At 49.0% G+C, this 21,361-nt stretch overlaps 1 protein-coding gene across 9 annotated transcripts in view; it reads right to left on the minus strand.

Annotated features, from left to right (window-relative positions):
* TVP23A (trans-golgi network vesicle protein 23 homolog A) overlaps window positions 1-21,361 on the minus strand; it is a 43,503-nt gene that overhangs the window by 1,300 nt on the left and 20,842 nt on the right. For all 9 annotated transcript variants that reach the window (XM_069570789.1, XM_069570793.1, XM_069570787.1 and 6 more), the window contains 5 exons: window positions 5,743-5,887; window positions 4,476-4,565; window positions 4,115-4,243; window positions 2,250-2,378; window positions 1,097-1,156 (listed from right to left, as the gene is read on the minus strand). In XM_069570789.1, coding sequence (XP_069426890.1) covers window positions 1,097-1,156; window positions 2,250-2,378; window positions 4,115-4,243; window positions 4,476-4,565; window positions 5,743-5,887 — 553 coding nt within the window. The remainder of the gene's footprint in view (window positions 1-1,096; window positions 1,157-2,249; window positions 2,379-4,114; window positions 4,244-4,475; window positions 4,566-5,742; window positions 5,888-21,361) is intronic.

The following is a 21,361-nucleotide window of genomic DNA, read 5'->3' on the forward strand; positions in this document are numbered from 1 at the left end:
GAACGTGTGACTTCGCTGAAGCATCGTTCTCGTGGTTTAGTCACTAAGTCGTGTCCGAGTCTTTGCAGCCCCCATGGACTGTAGCCCACCAGGCTCCTCTGTCCATCGAATTCTCCAGGCAAGAATACTGGAGACCCAGGGGTCAAACCCGAGTCTCCTGCATTGGCAGGCGGATTCTTTACCACTGAGAGCGTAGCACAGACACTGTTCTCAGATAGAGGAAAAATTCAAATAGCGACAGAGCCTCCCACTGGGGCTTGGGCCGAGCTCAGTGCACAGGATGCGGCCGGGCACAGTCAAAAACCTGCGAATCACCCGCATGAACAGAACTAGGGGTCAGTGCCGACACACCATCCTGGAATTACGTGTTTACTGAATCTGGCAGTGGGCTTCCCTGGTGGCTCAGCTGGTAAAGAATCCCCCTGCAATGCAGGAGACCCAGGTTTGAGCCCTGGGTCAGGAAGATCCCTGGAGGAGGGCATAGCAACCCACTCCAGTATTCTTGCCTGGAGAATCCTCATGGACAGAGAAGCCTGGCGGGCTACAGTCCATGGGGTCACAAAGAGTCAGACACAACTGACTTAGCACAGCATGTATATCTGGCGATTTCCAGCGCCAGACACGACAATTTACAGGGTTTTTAAAGTTGCGTGAAAGGAGAGATGCAGTGTAAGAGAGCCTTATTGCCCTGAGACACTCACTGTTGGAAAGACTCACAGGAACTGAGAGCAGCTCAGGGAAGAGGAAATTCCCGTTTCCCCTCTGACTTCAGGCACGGAAGTGGAAGGGGCACACATCCCCCTGTTCTTTCCCACTCCTCTCATCACCTGCCCCCCTCGCCTGCCCAGGGTCAAATCTGTACCTGTTCAAGGTGAGGCAGGTGAGACCTCTCTAAAGGGCCGTGAGGCCACCCAGCCCAGGAAGGCCCAGCACACAGGTTGGTCCCCCCCCAACCCCCCACTGTGCACACAGGCTGCTCAGGTCCCCTGGGACACCCACCCAGACCACAAGCCCAGCTGAGCCTAGGGGAGCCACGCTTCCACGAGAGCCCCTAGCCACACACCGTCCAGGCCACCGTCTCGATCCCACTGCTTACCTAATGCTTGTGAATCTCCAGCCCCTCGAGGCCAGGCTTCTGAAAGTCGCTGGGACAGGCCTGCAAGGGGAAGAGACGGCCCTGGCTTTCTGTCCCATGTGTGCATGGCCTGACTGCCGAATCAAGGCCAGATCAAGCCCACAGTGAACCAAAAGCCTGCAGGGTTGCTTGCTCGAAGTCTTGGCTTAAAGCTGCTCTGTTCACACTTAAGATAGCTCGAACCATTTCAGGAAGAGCCTGGTCACATTTAGATGATCTGTTTGTTGCTTCTAGAACTCAGGCCAGGTGTAAAAAAATTGTTACGGCTCTTAATTCTATTGTTGTTTAGTCTTTCAGTCATGTCAGACTCTCTGTGACCCTGTGGACTGTAGCCCACCAGGCTCCTCTGTCCATGGAATTCTCCAGGCAAGAATACCAGAGTGGGTTGCCATTTCCTTCTCCAGGAGATCCTTTCCACCCACGTCTTCTGCATTGGCAGGCAGATTCCTTACCACTGAGCCACCTGGGCAGTAGTAGTAATAGTAGTAGAGAGTCACGTCAGTTGTATCCGACACTTTGTGACCCTGTAGACTAGCCTGCCAGGCTCTGTCCATGTGATTCTCCAGGCAAGAATACTGGAGTGGGTTGCCATTCCCTTCTCCAAAGGAGCTTCCCAACCCAGGGATCGAACCCAGGTCTCCTCCATTGCAGGCAAACTCTTCACCATCTGAGTCACCAAGGAAGCCCTCTATAGTTTAAAGAAATCACTCTAAACCAACAATGGCAATCACAAAAGGACAAGCGCTGTGTGATTCCACTTACATGAGGTCCCTAGATTAGTCAGATTCATGCGGGTAGAAAGTAGGTGGTTGCCTGGAGTTGATTGGGGTTGGGGAGGGTGGAGAATGAGTCAAATGTTTTAGTGGGTACAGAGTTTGCTTGGATGAAAGAGTTGTGGCAGCATGATGATGTGGGTATACTGAACTGTACACTTAAAAATGACTAAAAGGGTAAATTTTGTTGTGCGCATTTTAACCACGAACACAAAAACCCAGCTAACACTGGCAGCCTGGCTGATACAGAAAAACATCATAAACTGCCACTACCAGCAGGCCTCTGGGACTTGCAAGTGTCTGGAGATCAGGGGTCCAGGAGTCAGACTTGAGTAACTCACCGTCTGGAACACCGTCTGGGACAGAAAACGGGCTGTGATTTTGCTGACGTCGCTCTCGCCTCCCATCTTACACAGGACGTAGCCATACAGGTTGGCGGCTTGGAGAGAGATCCCAGCTATCACGAGGGCCTGCACATAAACAAAACAGAGGTCATTCTCCTGAGAGCACAGATTGAAATGTTCCTCCCAAACCAAGCAGGAGTGGTTCCAGCCCACACCCACCAGTGTTCGCCAACCTTTATGGAGAGCTTCCCTGGTGGTTCAGGTGGTAAAGAATCTGGTGAAATGCAGGAGACCTGGGTTTGATCCAGGGTTGGGAAGATCCCCTGGAGAAGGGAATGGCAACCCACTCCAGTATTCTTGCCTGGAGGATCCCATGGACAGAGGAGCCTGGTGGGCTTCAGTCCATGGGGTTGCAGAGAGTCAGACAAGACTGAGCAACTAACATAATCATAATACAGATATTCAAGGACACCTTTTAAACACCAGAAACTGGAGAGGCTGAGGCCACTGTCGTCTCACTTTGCAGGGAGGACATGGAAGTCCAGGGAAGCTCAAGTTGCCTGAAGTCCCAGAGCTGGAATGAGACTGAGCCAGGATCCAGACTCCTGAGCCCACACTCAATTATGCTGTGGCTCATACTGTCTGTGGACATTTTATCTCATCATGGAATGAGCCAGATCATGGCAAAGCAGTGTCATAACTCAGAAATAAAACTCCAGAATCCTGAGGCTGGCTTATTCCTACTGAGGCAAGTTTCCTACCTACCCAAGCTCGGATGTCATCCACTTTTTCGAGAAATACCTCTCAGCAGCAGCATTCATACAGGCCAGAAGGTGGAAACAACCAAATGTCCATCAGTGGACGAAAAGATAAACAAAACGTGGTTCATCCAGATTAGGGAACAGTATTCAGTCATAAAAAGGAAAGCAGTACTGATAGCTGCTACAACAGAGATGAACCCTGAAAACACTGTTAAGTCAAAGAACTGAGTCACACAAGACCATGTATGATTCTTTTATAGAAAATGTCCAGAGAGCCAAATCTACAGAAACATAAATTCGTGAATGGCAGGGGGCTGGGATGAAGAGGGGTGGGAAATAGGGGCAGTGTGGGGTTTCCCTGTTAGCTCAGCTGGTAAAGAATCTGCCTGCAATGCAGGAGACCCTGGTTTGATTCCTGGGTTGGGAAGATCCTCTGGAGAAGGGAACAGCTACCCACTCCAGTATTCTTGCCTGGAGAATTCCATGGACAGAAAAGCCTGGCAGGCTACAGTCCATGGGATCACAAAGAGTTGGTCATGACTGAGCGACTAACACTTTCACAAACAGGGGCTAGGGGAACAGAGGCACAGGGAGGGTCATGGCTAAAGGGCTCAGGATCTCCTAGGGTGATAAAAATTTCCTAAAACTGACTGTGGTGCTGGCTGCACAACCCTGAGAACAGACTTGCTGTTGTTCAGTCCCTCAGTCATGTCCAACTCTGCGACCCCACTATACAGCCCACAGGGCCGCAAAGAATTGGACACGACAGAGCGACTTTCGCTTTTTCGCTGACTGTAGCCCTCGAGGCTTCTCTGTCCATGGGATTTCCCTGACAAGGATACTGGAGTGGGCTGCCCTTTCCTTCTCCAGGGGATCTTCCTGACCCAAGGATCAAACCTGTCTCCTGCTTGGCAGGTGGATTCTTTACCACTGAGCCACCTGGAAAGCACCTGGATCATACACACGAAATGGGTGCACTGCCTGGTATGTGAATTCTTTCTCAATAAAGCTGTTTCAATCCATCGGTCACTCAATCAAGAACAAAAACCCACTTCTGCAACCGCCAGTTCTGTACAGACATCCGAGCGAGGGTTGCCTTACCAGCCACTTGAGCTTCAAGGAAAATAAGGAGCTAAAAAAGAACACGATCCAAATCATGGGACAGACGATGAGGCCGAGCCAGAAGACCCGCGCTTCCGCCTCCGTGGCAGCCACCATGTCTGGAGAGACCTGTGGCAAGAAAGAGATTCGGTTGCACAACTCACAGAAACAGTCCCAAAGGAGCGTGCTCTGATTTTCATTAATATCACACGGGCTTCTGCCAGTGGAGGCTCTGAACAGGCACCAGCCGCCATGGGCCTTGTGTCCGGCAGGGATCAGATCATGCAGAGCTCAAGAGGAACCCATAGGGACTTTCCACGGCCGTTTTCTCGGCTCTAGCTTGACAAGTGTTGGAAGATACCTTTCTGGCTTCAAAAATCCAGTGGCTTTTCCCGTCTTCATCAATCTGGTTCCACCAGCGAAGGCCTACCATGAGTCGTCCGGTTACATTCTGAGAAAAGTGGACAGAATGCTCATAAGCAGATCACAGGTCATGAGAGAGAGGCCTCATCTTTTCCTGGATGGATAAAAGTGACCCATTCATGTTGAACCTGAAGAGAGGGGGACTGAACAGTGGGGCTTTCTCAAAATCAGTTTTGAGGCCTATAATTCTTAACCAAGCTTACCTTAAAAAGCAGCTTAGCTGTCCATCGACAAAGAAATGGATAAGGAAAGTGTGGCAGATACAGAAAATGGCATGTTACTCAGCCATAAAAAGGGATGGAATAGTTCCATGGCAGCAGCAGGGATGGCCCCAGAGATCATCACACTGGGTGAAGCAAGCCAGACAGAGAAGGGCAGATATGATGTGGCTTATGCGTGAGATCTAAAAATGATGCAAATGAACTTACTTACAAAACAGAATTAGAGTTACAGATGCAAAAAATAATCTCAGGGTTATTGTGGGGTGGACAGTGGGGGAGTGATAAATTAGGAGGCTGGGGTTGACATATACATACTACTATATGTGAGATATAGATACTTTATCCCTTCTCCAGTAGGTTTTCCTGACTTAGGAATGGAACCGGGGTCTCCTGCATTGCAGGCATATTCTTTACCAACTGAGCTGTCAGGGGAGCCCATATATAAAATAGATAACTAATAAGTACCTACAGTATAGCTCAGGGAACTTGACTCAATACTCTAATGACCTACGTGGGAAAAGAATCTAACAAGAGCAGATGTATATAACCAATTCACTTTGCTGTATGCTGGAAACTAACACAACATTGTAAATCAACTGTATTCCAATAAAAACTTTTTAAATTTAAGTTCCATTTACAAAAAAGACAGACTCCCTAGACATACATACACATATACATGTCATATATATATATGTATTTCTATTTATAGAATTTTAAAATACATTATTTATAATATGATACGTGAAATTTACAAAAACCCCCAAACCCTATGGAGTTGTCTCCCTCACATAGTACGTGTCTGCAAGCATGACAGTGGCCACCCAGAAGCCATTTATCCAGCTATAGAAAGTACTTTTTCCCTCTGATTCTAAGTGATGTCGGCTCAGTATTGTTAAGTCCGCATAGGGGTCGGTGAGCGGCTGGAGATGCAGCCCCGTGTTTCGGGAGAGAGGGAGGCGCAGGCTGCGGGGGGCCAGGGCTTACCTTCACAGACCAGAAGTCAAAGGACAGGAGGAGCAACACAGTGATGAAGCAGCCCACGAAGCTCTTGCTGAACCAGTCGCAGCCCACGTAGGTGACGATGGCGCTCACGCGGAAAAACAGGTGGAAAAACGTGGCCACCGGGTGCCTAGGAAAGAACCCAGAAGCCCGCTCAGACCAGGGCCCCAAGGACAGTGGCCAAACGTGCTCTGTGGTTTCCAGGCCCCACATGTTCCCTGTGCGTTGCAACCCAAACTCCACCAGGGCACAGCTCAGAGAAAGCATCACTCGCCTAGAAGACTCAAAACAGTCCTCATCACAGCAACATTTTTCCCACCCTCGAAGAATCCAGTACTTTCCCATAATCTGACTCCAAATATCACTTGCCCTCTTCGAAACTGGGTCACTTTTCAAATGTATCGTGACACGGATCACCGCCTTCCTGCCTAGCAGCAACAATGACCAGTTCCCCAAAGGGAAATGTTGGGTTATTCCGTCAGTAACTGAGCTGTGTGGTCACATGCAGCCCATGGGTTCAGAAGCCTCACATCAGCGGGGGCCACATGGGCATGTCCAGGTCCAAACCACTGGTGCTGGTGATGAAGCGAAGTCGCTCAGTCATGTCCGACTCTTTGTGACCCCATGGACTGTAGCCTACAAGGCTCCTCTGTCCATGGAGTTTTCCTGGCAAGAGTATAGGAGTGGGTTGCCATTTCCTTCTCCAAGGAATGATGGTGATGAGCAGCATTTTAACCCTGGAGCCAGAAAGCAGGCTGTGTGCAAGGGCAAGGGGTAGGGGAGAGATGGACTGAGGGATGCATTAGCCGATGCAGAGTATTATATACAGAGGATGGATCAACAGCAAGGTCCTCCTGTATACAGGGAACTGCAGTCAATATCCTGTAATAAACCTAATCGAAAAGAATATGAAGAAGAATGTATATACATGTATCACTGCTGAATCACTTTGCTGCACAGCAGAAACTAACACAATATTGTAAATCAACTCTACTTCAATAAAATAAATTAAAAAAAAAAAAGAAATTGATCCTGCAAGCCCCATTCAGTTCAGTCGCTCAGTTGTGTCTGACTCTTTGTGACCCCATGGACCACAGCACGCCAGGCCTCCCTGTCCATCACCAACTCCCGGAGTTTATGTCCACTGAGTCGGTGATGCCATCCAATCATCTCATCCTTTGTCATCCCCTTCTCCTCCTGCCCTCAATCTTCCCCAGCATCAGGGTCTTTTCAAATGAGTCAGCTCTTCGCATCAGGTGACCAAATATTGGAGTTTCAGCTTCAGCATCAGTCCTTCCAATGAACACTCAGGACTGATCTCCTTTAGGATGGACTGGCTGGATCTCCTTGCAGTCCAAGGGACGCTCAAGAGTCTTCTCCAACACCACAGTTCAAAAGCATCAATTCCTCGGTGCTCAATTCCTCGGACCTTTGTTGACAAAGTAATGTCTCTGCCTTTTAATAGGCTGTCTAGGTTGGTGGCTCAGAGGGTAAAATGTCTGCCTGCAATGCAGGAGACCCAGGTTTGATCCCTGGGTCGGGAAGATCCCCTAGATAAGGAAATAGCAACCCACTCCAGTATCCTTCCCTGGAGTATCCCATGGACAGAGGAGCCTGGTGGGCTACAGTCCATGGAGTCTCAGAGTCGGACACGACTGAGCGACTTCACTTTCACTTTCTAGGTTGGTCATAACTTTTCTCCCAAGGAGTAAGCATCTTTTAATCTCATGGCTGCAGTCACCACCTGCAGTGATTTTGGAGCACCCCCCCAAAATAAAGTCAGCCACTGTTTCCACTGTTTCCCCACCTATTTGCCATGAAGTGATGGGACCAGATGCCTGATCTTAGTTTTCTGCCCCGTGACAGTTAGCAATTCATTGCTGGGGAGAGAGGGCAGGCAACGTGACACCAGCAAACTAACCCAGTATTGCCAGATATCTTTGCAGGAAGCTAGAAACCTAGACCTTTTGTGGGAAATCTGAGTTTTAAATGACAGCCACTAATTATGTCAACAAAATGCCGCAGGCTATGTTTCACAGGGCCTGGAAGCCTCCAACCTGCCACGTCTAAAGGCAGCCAGCAGGCCTTTGGTGGATGAGCCTGCTTGATCTCCGAGAAGGAAGGTGGTCAGGGTGAGCACCCTGGAGGCTCCTGTAGCACAGTGGGCTCCTGACTCCCACGGGGATGTCAGCTAAGATTCAGGTGCAGGGTGTGTGATGACCTCGGCACTTACTCCTCTTGCAAAGGAAGAAGGGGCTGTGCCCAAGGCCAGCTGATCTCCAGAAGGTTCTCACCTGTGCCTTTCAGATGCCAAGCTCTCCTGGCATCTGACCCAACCAGAGGCATTTAAGAATTAGATGTGATCGCATGGCACTTCCAAACCTGATTGTTCCAGAAAACAAGACTCTGGGAATCTCTTATACTGTTTTCTTTTGATCATGCCACATGGCATGTGGGACCTTGGTTCCCTGAACCGGGATCAAATCCATGCCCCCTGCAGTGGAAACACAGATTCTTAACCACTAGACCGCCAGGGAAATCCCCCTCTGATACCTCTTTTTGCCTTATACATTATTGAGGATTTAACTGTCTTAACATAATTTCACCCCCTTCACCCAAAGATGCACGTGTTGCATACTTAGTTGCTAAATCGTGTCCAACTTCTTGCAACTCCATGGGCTGTAGCCTGCCAAGCTCCTCTGTCCATGGAATTTCCCAGGCAAGAATGCTGGAGTGGGGACTTCCCAGGTGGTGCAGTGGATAAGAAAATGCCTGCCAATGCAGAGGACACGGGTTCGATCCCTGGTCCAGGAAGATTCCACATGCTGCGGAGCAACTAAGCTCATGCGCCACAACTACTGAAATCCGCGTGCTTCAGCTGCTGCTACTGCTAAGTCGCTTCAGTCGTGCTTCAGGGCCTGCGACAAAGAGTAGCCCCCACTCTCTGCAACTAGAGAAAGCCCTTGTGCACCAACGAAGACCCAGCCCAGCCATAAATAGATGAAATTATTAAAAAAAAAAAAAAAAGAATGCTGGAGTGGGTTGCCATTTCCTCCTCCAGGAGATCTTCCCAACCCAGGGATCAAACCCAAGTCTCCTGCTTGGAGGCAGATTCTTTACCACTGAGCCACCTGGGAAGCCCTTCACCCAAAGATAAATGAATCCTTTTCCAATGTCCTTTGAGGGCAGAGACCATTTTTATATCCCCAAGAGCACCTGACTTTAAGATTCTCAGCAAATATTTGTTGTGTTGAACCTTGTAACCCAGTCCCTTTGGGCTTACTGGGAACATCTGTCTTTTTTGTAGGACGATACAGACTTAAAAGGTGTACAGAGGCCCAAATGTTCACTTATCCAGGGTGAAACCTGGAAGTTATGCCTTCAAATAAATCCCCTGCCCACCCACTATTTTTCTTTTTCTGACTGTGGTTTCCTGAAATAAAATGCAGAAAAAATTCCACTTTTTGGAAGGTTCTGCTTTAACTGAGTCCTGGTTAACTGACTGTTTCCTTAACTTGAATGGACGGTATCATTATTGTTGCTGCTGCTGTTGTTTTAAGTATCCAAACCAAGCCCAAAGCAAGCAGAAAAGGATGCCCATTGTACTTTCAAATACTGCTCTAACCCTGTTTTACGTGGGCTGTTCTGTGGACAGCCCTCCAAACCCTCACCCCCTCTCCCTGCAGTCTGCCTAGCCTGGGCCCCGGCTCACCCCTCTCCCTCCACTAACACAAATGTGAGCTCAGAGATCAGCTTTCTAATTCTGAGAGTTTGCAAGGCCATGGTTTGAGCCTACTCACCCTTCCCTGATATGGGGTCCCCTGTGCCCTCAGCCTTCTCTCTGGCCACCTCTACAGCCTCGGAGCACACGTGAGTCAACAGTCACCTCCACCTCTCAATGCCACCAGCTTCCAACTCCCTTATCCCAGGCACCCACTTGGTGCCCACACCTTGAGAGGCAAACAGTACAGAGGTGCCCGACTGCCAGGATCCAAGTCCTGGCTCCAACCTCTGAGTAGCTCCCCAGCCGTGCCTAAGCTACAGAACTTCTCATCGCCTCAGTCTCCACTTCTGTAAAATGGGAGGGCCCACGGGAGCCCCTGCCGAGCTTATTCACTTAAAAAGTGCAGGTGGCAGGTATACAGTGCCTGAAACACATACCATGCTCAGTCGTTGCGAACAGCTGACAATCTCACACGCACTCAAAACCATTACCCGTCCAAGAAGCCAAACTGTAAAATTCCCCCTCTGACCACACTTTCTCTCATTCCCCAGGGGCTGACTTTTCATCTCTGCAGGGATCCCCCAAGACTCCTGATCTCCCCCATGATGCCCCAGCCCCTCTGCTTTCACTAAGGAAACTTCCTCATCCTCAACTCTGTGTGCTCAGTTGGTTCAACTCTGCGACCCCATGGACTATAATAACATCAGGCTCCTCTGTCCATGTGGTTTTCCAGCAAGAATACTGGAGTGGGTTGCCATGCCCTCTTCCAGGGGATCTTCCCAACCCAGGGATCAAATGTGCATCTCCTGCATTGGCAGGTGGGTTCTTTACTGCTTTTACAGAAGTATTTTCTGATCAGTATCCATCCTGCCCCCTCCACCCCAGGACAGAAGCCTGTTCTCTCAAGAGGAGGAAGAGGAGAGAATGATAGGTGGTGAAAAGGGAAATGACATTGACTAAGTCAAGGTCGGGAGGGTCTAGCTGGGCTTTTGTTTAAGTTCAAAGCCACTTTCACAGTTCTGGGCCCAGCACACATCTTGTCTCCCCCTGTGGAGGGAAACCCAGTCGGTTTGCATGGTATGTGCTTGAAAGTTACCTTGAGGAGGCCTTAAAATGCTCACAAGGCTGCCCTGGTCCCATGACATGTGGGTTTAGATTTGGAGTGGGGCCTGGATATGATGCTTTCAGGTTGTGGTGCTGGAGAAGACTCTTGAGAGTCTCTTGGACTACAAGGAAATCCAACCAGTCAGTCTTAAAGGAAATCAACCCTAAATATTCATTGGAAGGACTGATGCTGAAGCTGATGCTCCAATACTTTGGCCACCTGATACAAAGAACCGACTCATTGGAAAAGAGCCTAATGCTAGGAAAGGTTGAAGGCAAGAGAAGAGGGTGACAGAGGATGAGATAGTTGGATGGCATCACCGATTCAGTGAACATGAACTTAGGCAAGTTCCAGGAGATGGTGAGGGACGTGGAAGCTTGGCGTGCTGCAGTCCATTGGGTCACAAAGAGTCGGACACAACTTGGCAACTGAACAACAACAACTGGACATGAACTTTACAAAGGAAAATCACTGCTCTATCCTGGTTTTGGGGCTTCCCTGGTGGCTCAGTGGTAAAGAATCCACCTGCCAATGCAGGGGACACTGGTGACATGGGTTCAATCCCTGGGTTGGGAAGATTCCCTGGAGTAGGAAATGGCAACCCACTCCAATATCCTTGCCTGGAGAATTCCATGGACAGAGGAGCCTGGTGGGCTACAGTCCCTGGGGTGGCAAAGAGTCAGACATGACTTAGCGACTGAGAACATCCTGGATTCACAAACTCCCGTCCAAGGGCCAAACCTGGCCCACTTCCTGTTTCTATAAATAAAGTTTTATTTGAACGCAGCCATGCTCACTCATTCTCTGGCAGAACTGAAAATATCTAACCAGAACTCATGCCAATCCCTGCTCTAGACAGGCCGGAAGAATTTGATGATGAAATTAGGCTCCATTCAAGACAAACCAAAATGAATCAAACTGCCAGTAATGACCTCTCCCCCCTACTTCACCGCCTACTTCCAAAGCTGTAGGGCAGGAGCTGCCCAACTGGCAGAAACAATAGATTGTGCTAGAAATCACAGCAGTGAAGTAGGAGGGGTAGAGACTGACACACAAGAGGGCTTGTGATGCTGGCGATGTCCCACATCTTGATCCCTCGTGTGCATCTATATAAAGATCCATCCACCTGTACATTTAGGATGAATGCGATTTACTGTCCGTGAGCTGCTGCCGCCGCTTAGTCACTCCACAACGTCCAACTCTGCGGCCCCATGGACCGTAGCCTACCAGGCTCCTCTAACCGGGCAAGAATGCTGGAGAGGGTTGCCATGCCCTCCTCCAGGGGGTCTACCCAACCCAGGGATCAAAGCTGTGTCTCTTACATCTCCTTCACTGGCAGGCAGGTTTTTTGCCACCTGGGAAGCCCTTTAGTCATAACTGCCCCCAGTTGGAAGCACCAAGATGTCCTTCAGTAAGTGAACGGATACATCATAGCACATCCACACAAAGGAATATTTTATTTTCAGCACAAGAAAGAAATGAGCTCTCAAGCCATGAAAAGACATGGAGGAACCTTAATGCACACCACCCAGTGAAAGAAGCCAGGCTGAAAAGACTACATACTGTATGGACCTAACTCTATGACATTTTGGAAAAGCCTCAGCTATGGAGACAGGAAAAAGATCAATGGTTGCCAGCGTTGAGAGACAAGGAGGATGAATAGTTGGAGGCCCGGGGATGTTTAGGGCAGTGAAACTGGTCTGTATGATACTATCATGGTGGATACATGCCATTATACATTTGTCAAAGCCTATAGAAGGCATCACCGACTCAATGAACATGAGTTTGAGCAAACTCTGGGAGGTTGTGAAGGACAAGGAAGCCTGCCGCGCTGCAGTGCATGGGATCGCAAAGAGTCACACTGAGCAACTAAACAGCAACAATGGAAGGTGCACCAAGGATGAACCCTGATGGAAACTGTGGACTTTAGCTAACAACACACTGGTTCATCACAGCAAACGTATGACTCTAATGCAAGATGTTAACCATAGGGGGAACTCTGGGGTGGGGAGGGGCTTAGGGGAACTCTCTGTACTTTTTGCTCAGTTTTTCGGTAAACCTAAAACCACTCTTAAAAATGGTCCCAGGTTGGGGGTGGTGCTCTGTCTAGCCAGAGTAAAGTCAGGGGTGGGGTTGGAGAGGACCATGGACCCCAGGCACACACATCCCCTTCCCAGCAAACTTCCTTTTTTTTAAGATTTTTTTTTTATATGGGCCATTTTTAAAGTCTTTATTGAATTTGTTACAATACTGCTTGTTTCATGCTTTGGTTTTTTGCCTGAGAGGCGTGTGGGATCTCAGCTTCCCAACCAGGAATCGAACCCATACCCTCTGCAACGGAAGGTGAAGTCTTAACCACTGGACTGCCAGGGAAGTCCCCCTACAAACCTCTATAGCACGTTCAAATTGGGGGCAAAAGTTTGATTTAATTCTCCATTCTGCAGTGATTTAATAGTCTCTTTAAAAGTTGCCCTTTATTGGTTTAAAATACTTTGAAAACTAATTATCAAATATCCTATTTTAAATACTCCTATCATCTTTCAAATACTCTGAAAAAGCCTTCTGCTTTTCACTGTGGCAAAGGTCTGAGGAAAGACAGTATCTTTTCTCCTTCCTTTACTTTGCTACAAAAATAGCATCTGAGATGATGTCTAGAATTTGCTTCAAAATAATCCGGGGGCGGGGAGTGGGTGGGGGTAAAGATGAAATAGTCTGGCCACGTGTTGATCATGACTGAAGCTGAGCAATGGGAACACCAGGGGCATTGTTCTCTGTACTTTTATGTAAATCTGAATTAAAAAAATAGAAAAATAAAGAAATCATCAGAGGTCGACTCGACTTTGCATCGAGGCAAGGCAGGTTTCAGAAGAAAAAGAATAAAAGGTCTATAGGTTGCTATTCTGGGGGCCACCTGTCGTAAAAAAAAAAAAAAAAAACAGACCTAAAAATCCCCAGTTGAATAACTGGCTGCTACAGCTAGATGCATAAGGAAAATTCCAGAAAATAGGTCCTTTCTTCTGGGCTTACCAATTCCTCTGCAAAACAGAAAGGCCACCCCTCTCTATAGAGTAAAAATGCCCACCCACCTCCAAAGTGGCCAGTCAGTACAGTGAAAGACAGAAAGCCTTGATCCACACTCACGCTCCATCCTTGCTGTGTACATGGTTCTGGACAGGGCACTAAACCACTCAGAGCCTCGGTTTACTCATCTGTAAAATGGGAAAATAGCATTTAACCTCAGATGGCCCAAGTTTCTAGAAGGAAAAACACCTATGGTGCCAGATCACAGTGGGGCATGTTGTTACTATCACTCTACATATTGTTTGACTCATTCTTGGTCAAAATTTTTGAGAATGGGAGAAAGTGAGAAAAAGCCTTGGCTGGTGATGATCTTTTTGGATGCTTTCCACTGGATGCTTTTTCCTCATTGTTGCAAAGAAGCGGGATGCTACTCTGTATTTCTTCAGCCCTGACACTCACTTAGGGTCAGGTGGCTCTCACGCTAACAGCAGTGTGTCACCAGGAAGATGTGGCAGGGAAGGGGACCCCAGAGAGTGACGACTAAGGCCATATCCACCTGTTCCCTTCCCCTCGTGCCCTGGAGCCTGTTAGCAAGGCAGGATCAGTGGCCTACCCCAGGCCTCCTGAGCCCAAATCTTCATTTTAACGAGATCTGCATGCTCGTTCCCATCCAGGCTCCTCCTTCGCTCCATTTTCAAGGTAAACTCAGTCATGAGGACAAAGAGGGAGGAAGGAACCCACACTTTAAAAAGCCTTGCTAACCCAGCGGGTGAGCCGTGGGGGCTAGACGGACTTTTCTAGAATGCTCCAGATGCAACGTTAGCGCCATCACCCTTCAGACTCCAACTTCTTGTTTCAGATGACAGCACATCCTCATCCTCGCCCAGCATCTGGGCCAGGAAGGCAGGTCTGGGGCTGCTAGGACGTCTCAACAGATGCTGGTTGCTAAGCACTCAGAGCTTTGATTCAAAGGTCAGCACGACAGAGCTCTGCGTGTGGAAGTGAATAAAAGAACAGACTTCCCTCTGGCCGCCACAGTTTTCCCCTCTAGTTTCTGTTCTTTATTTCTTTTTAAAGAGACATCCCATCTTTATCAGCTGGGTATAGCGGTTGAGTCGTTAAGTCATGTCCAACTCTTTGTGACCCCATGGACTGTAGCCCTCCAGGCTCCTCTGTCCATGGGATTCTCCAGGCAAGAAGACTGGAGTGGGTTGCCATGCCCTTCTCCAATCAGCTGGGTATGTGGAGCTGCAAAATGCTGGGTGAAGAGAACCCCCAGAGATGGGTCAGCGGGCCCCTGGCTGCTCAGCCCTGGCTGGGCCCTCTGCGGGGACCCGAGCTTCTCCTCGAGGGGCATCGGGGCTGATTCCTCCCCCCAGACCCTAGCTACTGCCCATTCCCCACCGCTGCTGCTGCGCAAACCACGGACCAGATTCCTTAAAGACCCAGCGTTTTCAAATGAAATGGGAAAGCGGAAGAGCCCAAAACAGGCCTTCAAACAAAACCTTGCACATGAAGTTCCACGGAGGCAATGTTCACAGTCAGCACGAGGCGGAAACAGCCCAAAAGTCCATCAATGGACCGTCTGTGAGATGGGGTGCCACTCAGCCATGAGCAGGAATGAAGCGCCGAAACCTGCTCCAGCGTGGGCGAACCTCGACAACCTTCAGTTCAGTCCAGTTCAGTCGCTCAGTCGTGTCCGACTCTTGGCGACCCGACAACCTTAGGCTTAGTGAAAGGGGCCAGACACAAACACACAGACACTGTAAGATTTCACTCACGTAAGCTACCGGAAGAGGCCAATTCACAGAGACAGAAAGAATATAGGGTCCCAGTGGCTGGAGGAGGAGGAAATGGGAGGTGATTGCTTCACGGATCCGGGATCTCCGTGCGAGGAGTTGAAGGGGTTCTAGAGGCGGATGGTGGTCACAGTGACACAACAGTCTGAACGGACTTACTGCCACCGACTTGAGATGCTTAAAATGGTAGGGTTTTTTTGTCATGCATATTTAACAACTGAGAAAAAACCAAAACATGAAACAATTATTGGAGTACTAAGGACGCATGCAACCACACGGAGGAACTTGGAAAACACTAAGTGAAAGAGGCCAGACATGACAGGTCCCACACTGTAGGGTTCCATTCTTGGGAAAAGTCCAGAATAGGCCAGCTCACAGAGACGGAAAGCAGGTAAGCGGTTATCGGAGGCTGGGGGCACTGCGGGGAACAGAGAGTGACTGCTTCATGGCTATGGGGTTGCCTTTTGGGGTGATGAAATTATTCCAGAATGAGACAGTTAGGATGGCTCCATAGTATTGTCAACATCCTAAATGCCACTGAATCATTATTTTTTTTAAATATTTATTTATTTATTTGGCTGTGCCAAGTCTTAGCTGTAGATTGTGGGATCTAGTTCCCTGACCAGGGATGGAACTCGGGCCTCCTACCCTGGGAGCTCCGACTCGGCCACTGGACCACCGGGGAAGCCCCGAATCGTTCACTCCCAAATGGTTAAAACGGTCAGTTTGATGTTATGTGTTATTTTACAGTTTAAAAGGGAGAAGACATTGGGGTGGGGAGGAAGAGAGAGACGCTGCCTTCATCGGCTCTCCTTTCGGGGGGGGGGGGGGGCAGGCGAGGTGAGTAGAGAGGGTCCTGGGTACAAGTTCAGAGACAAATTCATAGATTCAAATCTCAGCTCCATCCCTGAGGACCTGTGTGACCTTGAGTAACTGACTTAACCTCTCTGTGTGTCCCAGTTTCCTCATCTGTAAGATGGGATAAGAGTCAAGAATGCTGAATTGCACACTAGGAGACGTCGTTCAGTCATTGTTAGGGTGACTCATGTCCTCTGGAGTAAGAAGTACCAACTGCACGGAGCTGCCAGGAAGATTACGTGAGAATCACAGGCAAAGAAGGACTCAGTATACTCCTTGGCTCAACAATGCGTTCAGTACCCGCTCTCATCAGATATAACTGTGTACTTGCCCTGGCGGCTAATCATTCCTGTTACGCTATCATGTGACACAGTGCTTTTGCACAGACACACCACCTGGCTCTCTTGCTTTTTTTTTTTTTTCATTTTAAGGCTTGTGGGATCTTAGTTCCCCAACCAGGGACTGAGCCCGGGCCCTCAGCAGTGAAAGCACAGCGTCTTGGTCACTGGACCACCACCACCTGGCTCGCTTGTTAAATGCAGACTCTGATTCAGGAGGTCTGGATGGGCCCAAGAGTCTGCGTTTTAATGAGCACCCAGGTGATGCTGATGCTGCTGGTCCATGGACCACCCTCAAGAGTGGCAGGGAATATAGGACAGTGCTGTATTTGCTTCCCAGGGCTGCTAAAACAAAGCACAGCAAACTGGGTAACACCAAGATCATGTTGTCTTAAAACCCATCATTTCATTGTGCTAAAAAAAAAAAAAAGGCAAAACAAACACCAAAATCTCTGTGTCTGCAGGCTTGGTTCCTTCTGGAGACTCTAGGGAAAAACCCATCCCAGGCCCCCTCTCCTATCTTCTGACGTCAGCCGGCACCCTTGGGATTCCTCGGCTTGTATCTCCATCACTTCAGCCTCTGCCTGCGTTGTTGCGTGGCCTCCTTCTCGTGTCTGTCTTCACACAACTGCCTTCTTTCAAGGGCACTAATCATATGGGACTAGGGCCCCAGCCTACTCCAGGATGCCCTCATCTTAGCTAATCACATCTGCAAACACCCTATTGCCAAGTGAGGTCACACTTTGAGGCCCTGGAGGTGAGGACATCCACATATATCTGTTGAGAAGGATATAAGTCAACCCACAACACCTGCCTGGGGATAAATGAGCCCAGAGAACATAAGTGAGGCTGCAAAGGGACAGAGAGCCACTCTGCAGTTGAGGGGTCAGAAGCTCAGGGAGTCTTGAAGCAAACTGCCCCTGGCCTGGAGCAAAGAAGCAGTTGTGCGGGTGATGCCGGTGCAAATCTACACATGCTCAGCTCTTCAGCTGCAGGCCTTGGAGGAACCATCTGCCCAAGGAAGGGTAGAAGGGTCATCTCTTCTGATTTGCAGAAAGGTGCCCTACAGGCTGGCAGCTGCTCTGAGTGGCAGAATCTGCCCAGAGTTTCATCACTGTCCCACCTGTCAGCTGTCTCGCAGAGACCCACAGAGCAACTGAAAGGGGACACAGGCTTGGTGACAATAGTGACTCCCCAAAATACACCCACTAAGAGATGCTATTAATATCAGCCCTGCCTGATGCACTCCCTGGTCACAGAGCCGGAGAGCTAGCACAGGACACAAACCCAGACTGTGGCTTCTAAACTCCATTCTCCAAAGGAGCCAGAGCTCCCTGGAGAAGTGATGCCTCCAGGCACAGATGGAGAAATGAATATGATAAGAAATGAATACGGGATCAGAACATCCCAGATCACAAGGAAGCTGTCAAAGACTCTGAGCACCAGGTCAAAACACTCAGAGGCCAATGGGTAGACACTCCCATTGGCCAAAGATGGGAGAACCTGAATAGCAATAAGAATGTCTGAATCCGTGAGTCATGTAATACTTATGCAAAACCCTCAGTGGTCACTTATGGGGGATGCTGGGGAACAAAACTCATTGCTTGGAAAATGGAAAAATGAAGGGCAAGCATGGAGCATTTATTATGAGTATATCCTGCAATTTATTTGAAGAGGGGGAATTTCTCTTTCTAGATTACTTCAGCTCACAGATGGAGATGGAATGATAGTGTGCTTAGAATATCACCACGCTGCAGCCCCCAACACATTCATTCACAAGCAGCTACTGAGGACAACCAGGCATTAGAAGCTACTGACGAAGAACTCGCAGCTCAGCTGGTAAAGAATCCGCCTGCAATGCAGGAGAACCCAGTCCGATTCCTGAATCAGGAAGATCCCCTGGAGAAGGGATAAGCTACCCACTCCAGTATTCTTGGTCTTCCCTTGTGGCTTAGCTGGTAAAGAATCCACCTGCAATGGGGGAGACCTGGGTTCCATCCCTGGGTTGGGAAGATCCCCTGGAGGAGGGCATGGCTACCCACTCCAGAATTCTGGCCTGGAGAATCTTCATGGACAGAGGAGCCTGGCGGGCTATACTCCATGGGGTTGCAAAGAGTTGGTCACAACTGAGCGGCTCTTCATCATTATCCCTGGTCCAAGAGAGTATGTCAGAGGCTTGGAGTCAGTTGGCTGACTGTTCCTTTGCACTTTGTAAAGTATTTTACTGTCCTGAGGAGAGAGACGTCTGTATTGCAATGCTAGGGAAAATGTGAGGATCCATTAACACCATCTGTGGCTATTTCTGAGTCATTCTGAAAGCCCCCTTACTCCCGTAATGAATGAGGAGTGAGTCATCGGCCATGGAACACCCAAGGCTGAGCCCCTGTGTGAAGAGAATTTCCTTCAGGCTGGAGTAGGACCAGCCTCAGGCCATTCCCCTTGGATTCCAACCCGAAGTTATTGAGCCAGTCTTGATTAAGGAGATGTCATCAGCATCACTTGCCAGAATATATGGCTGAGCCTTGCATCAACACCTGCTATTGCCGTTTAGTCGCTCAGTCGTGTCCAACTCTGTTGCAACCCCATAGACTGTGTAGCCCACCAGGCTCCTCTGTCCCTGGGATTTCCCAGGCAACAGTACTGGAGTGGGTGGCCATTTCCGTCTCCAGGGGATCTTCTCAACCCGGGGATTGAACCCACATCGCAGGTGGATTCTTCAGCACTAAGCCACCAGGGAAGCCCATTATCAATATCTACCCATACTCTAATGAAGGTGAACACACACGCATGCACACACACACACACCACTCCCTACTTAATCCAGAAATAGACAACCTAGAAAAATATGCCAAGTCACTCAGAGCAGAATCACATTGCAGAAGCCTGTCACACCCATCTCAACACGTACTGACTCAGCATCTTTGGGAATGAGGCCCTGAAGTTTTGGTCCTTTGTTTGCTGAGTTCACTGGGGATGCTGATAAGAGCTGAGATCCCTTGGGAATGCAGGCCCAGTGACATGCGTCTGGGACCTGCTGCCTTCACCCTTCCCTGTCCAATCTCAGAAGTCCCAGAAGGGGGCAGAATTGGGACAAAGGTCAATTTAAGCCAAGTTCCCATGTGTGTCCCTGGAGTCCAGCCAGTCCAGGCCGCCAGCATCTTTCACCCTGGCCCCTTCACCAGCCTCCTAACATCTCTCTGCTACTGTTCTTGCCCTACAGGCCACTTAACAGTCACTGGGAGCGTCCTCAAGGGTCAGTCAGATCATGCCTCTCCCCTGCTCAAATCCCTCCAAAGACTGCCCATCAAAGCAGAGCAATTCCAATTTCCCATCAGAATTTTCAAAGCCCCTGCAGCTCTTCCCTAACAAATCTCCAACTGCCTCCTCCTCCCACTTTCCCACTTGCTACACACTGGCCTGGTTCCAACAACCCCTAGACTACACTCCCACCCCAGGGCTTTGCACTGCTGTTCCCTCTGCCAGAAGTCTCTTCTGTGCATTTTCCCATGCCTGGCTCCTCCTCCACATTTGGGTCCCAGTCCAAATGCACCTCCTTGGGCCTTCTCTGCGCCCTCTAGAATCTAAACGGGCCGCCTGGACCTGGCCCCCTTTCTCATGGCACTTACCACCCTCTGATGTTACTTTGTTTAGATATTTGCTGATTCGTTCACTGTCTCCTCTCAATTAAAACGTCAGCTCCACGAGGACACGGACCATGCCCATCTAGTTTTCTCTGTGGTCCTTCAAACAGTGCTAGGCACACAAAGGTCCTTGAAAGGTGTTCTTGACTTAATGAATAAATGAGTGAGTGAAAGAATAAATCAGTGGCTCTCACATGGGAGGTGATTTGGGGTCCCTTGCCAGCAGTGTCTGGAAATGTTTTTGGTTGCTGCAACTAGGGGACTGCTTCTGGAATCCAGTGGGTAGAGGCCAGAGATGCTGCTAACCATCCTTGTGTGCACAGGACAGTCCCTGCAAGAAACAATGTCCAGCCCCAAATGTCAATAGTGTCAACCTTGGAATAAGTGAATGACACGTTAAACACTCCTGGTCCACAAGGTCAAGTTTGGAACATCAAGGAACCAACGTCCGACCACCACCTCCTTCTGGTCCCTGATGCCTTCCTCAATTGTGTGAGTTATGGTTCAGGAGAAATGTCCCTTGGATATTGTTGGCATTGCTTATGTAATCAATTTCATGTTAACAAGAAACATAAAGAAGGGGAACTAAAGGAGATGGAGACGTAAGAGGTTAATTTCAAAACATGTAATTCTGTGTCCTAATCAAAGAGAACTGAAATTTGTCTAGTTCCTTGATTCTGCGGGTTATTTTCCTTGGTAATTGTGAACCTTCCTTAAAATTAAACAATCAGCCTTTTGTGAGACCTGCTTATGTGTCACTATTTCTATATTTTTAAAAATAGATTTTAGAGTGGGGACAGGGGCAGCGTGATTTGTTGCACAAAGTTATGGGGACAGGGGTCTGGGTGAGAGATCCTCTTATTGAGGCAATCAGACTTTCTAACAACAAAGAAAAAACAAAATTATTCTTCTCATCTGTGTGTTGCAGCACAATGTGTGTGGAACAATCAGAGACGTACCTGTTTCGATTTCCGGGAATAATGGACAGCCACTGAGGCATATCTGTACCATCACCTGCCCCCTTCCTTCCTCGCCCCACCACACCATCAGCTTCTCAGGGGTCAACGTCAAACACAGAGGTCTCAAGCATGCTCTGAGTCCCCTTAAATACAAATTTA

This window comes from Ovis canadensis, chromosome 24 (genome assembly GCF_042477335.2).
Source record: "Ovis canadensis isolate MfBH-ARS-UI-01 breed Bighorn chromosome 24, ARS-UI_OviCan_v2, whole genome shotgun sequence".
NCBI classification, from domain to species: domain Eukaryota; kingdom Metazoa; phylum Chordata; class Mammalia; order Artiodactyla; family Bovidae; genus Ovis; species Ovis canadensis.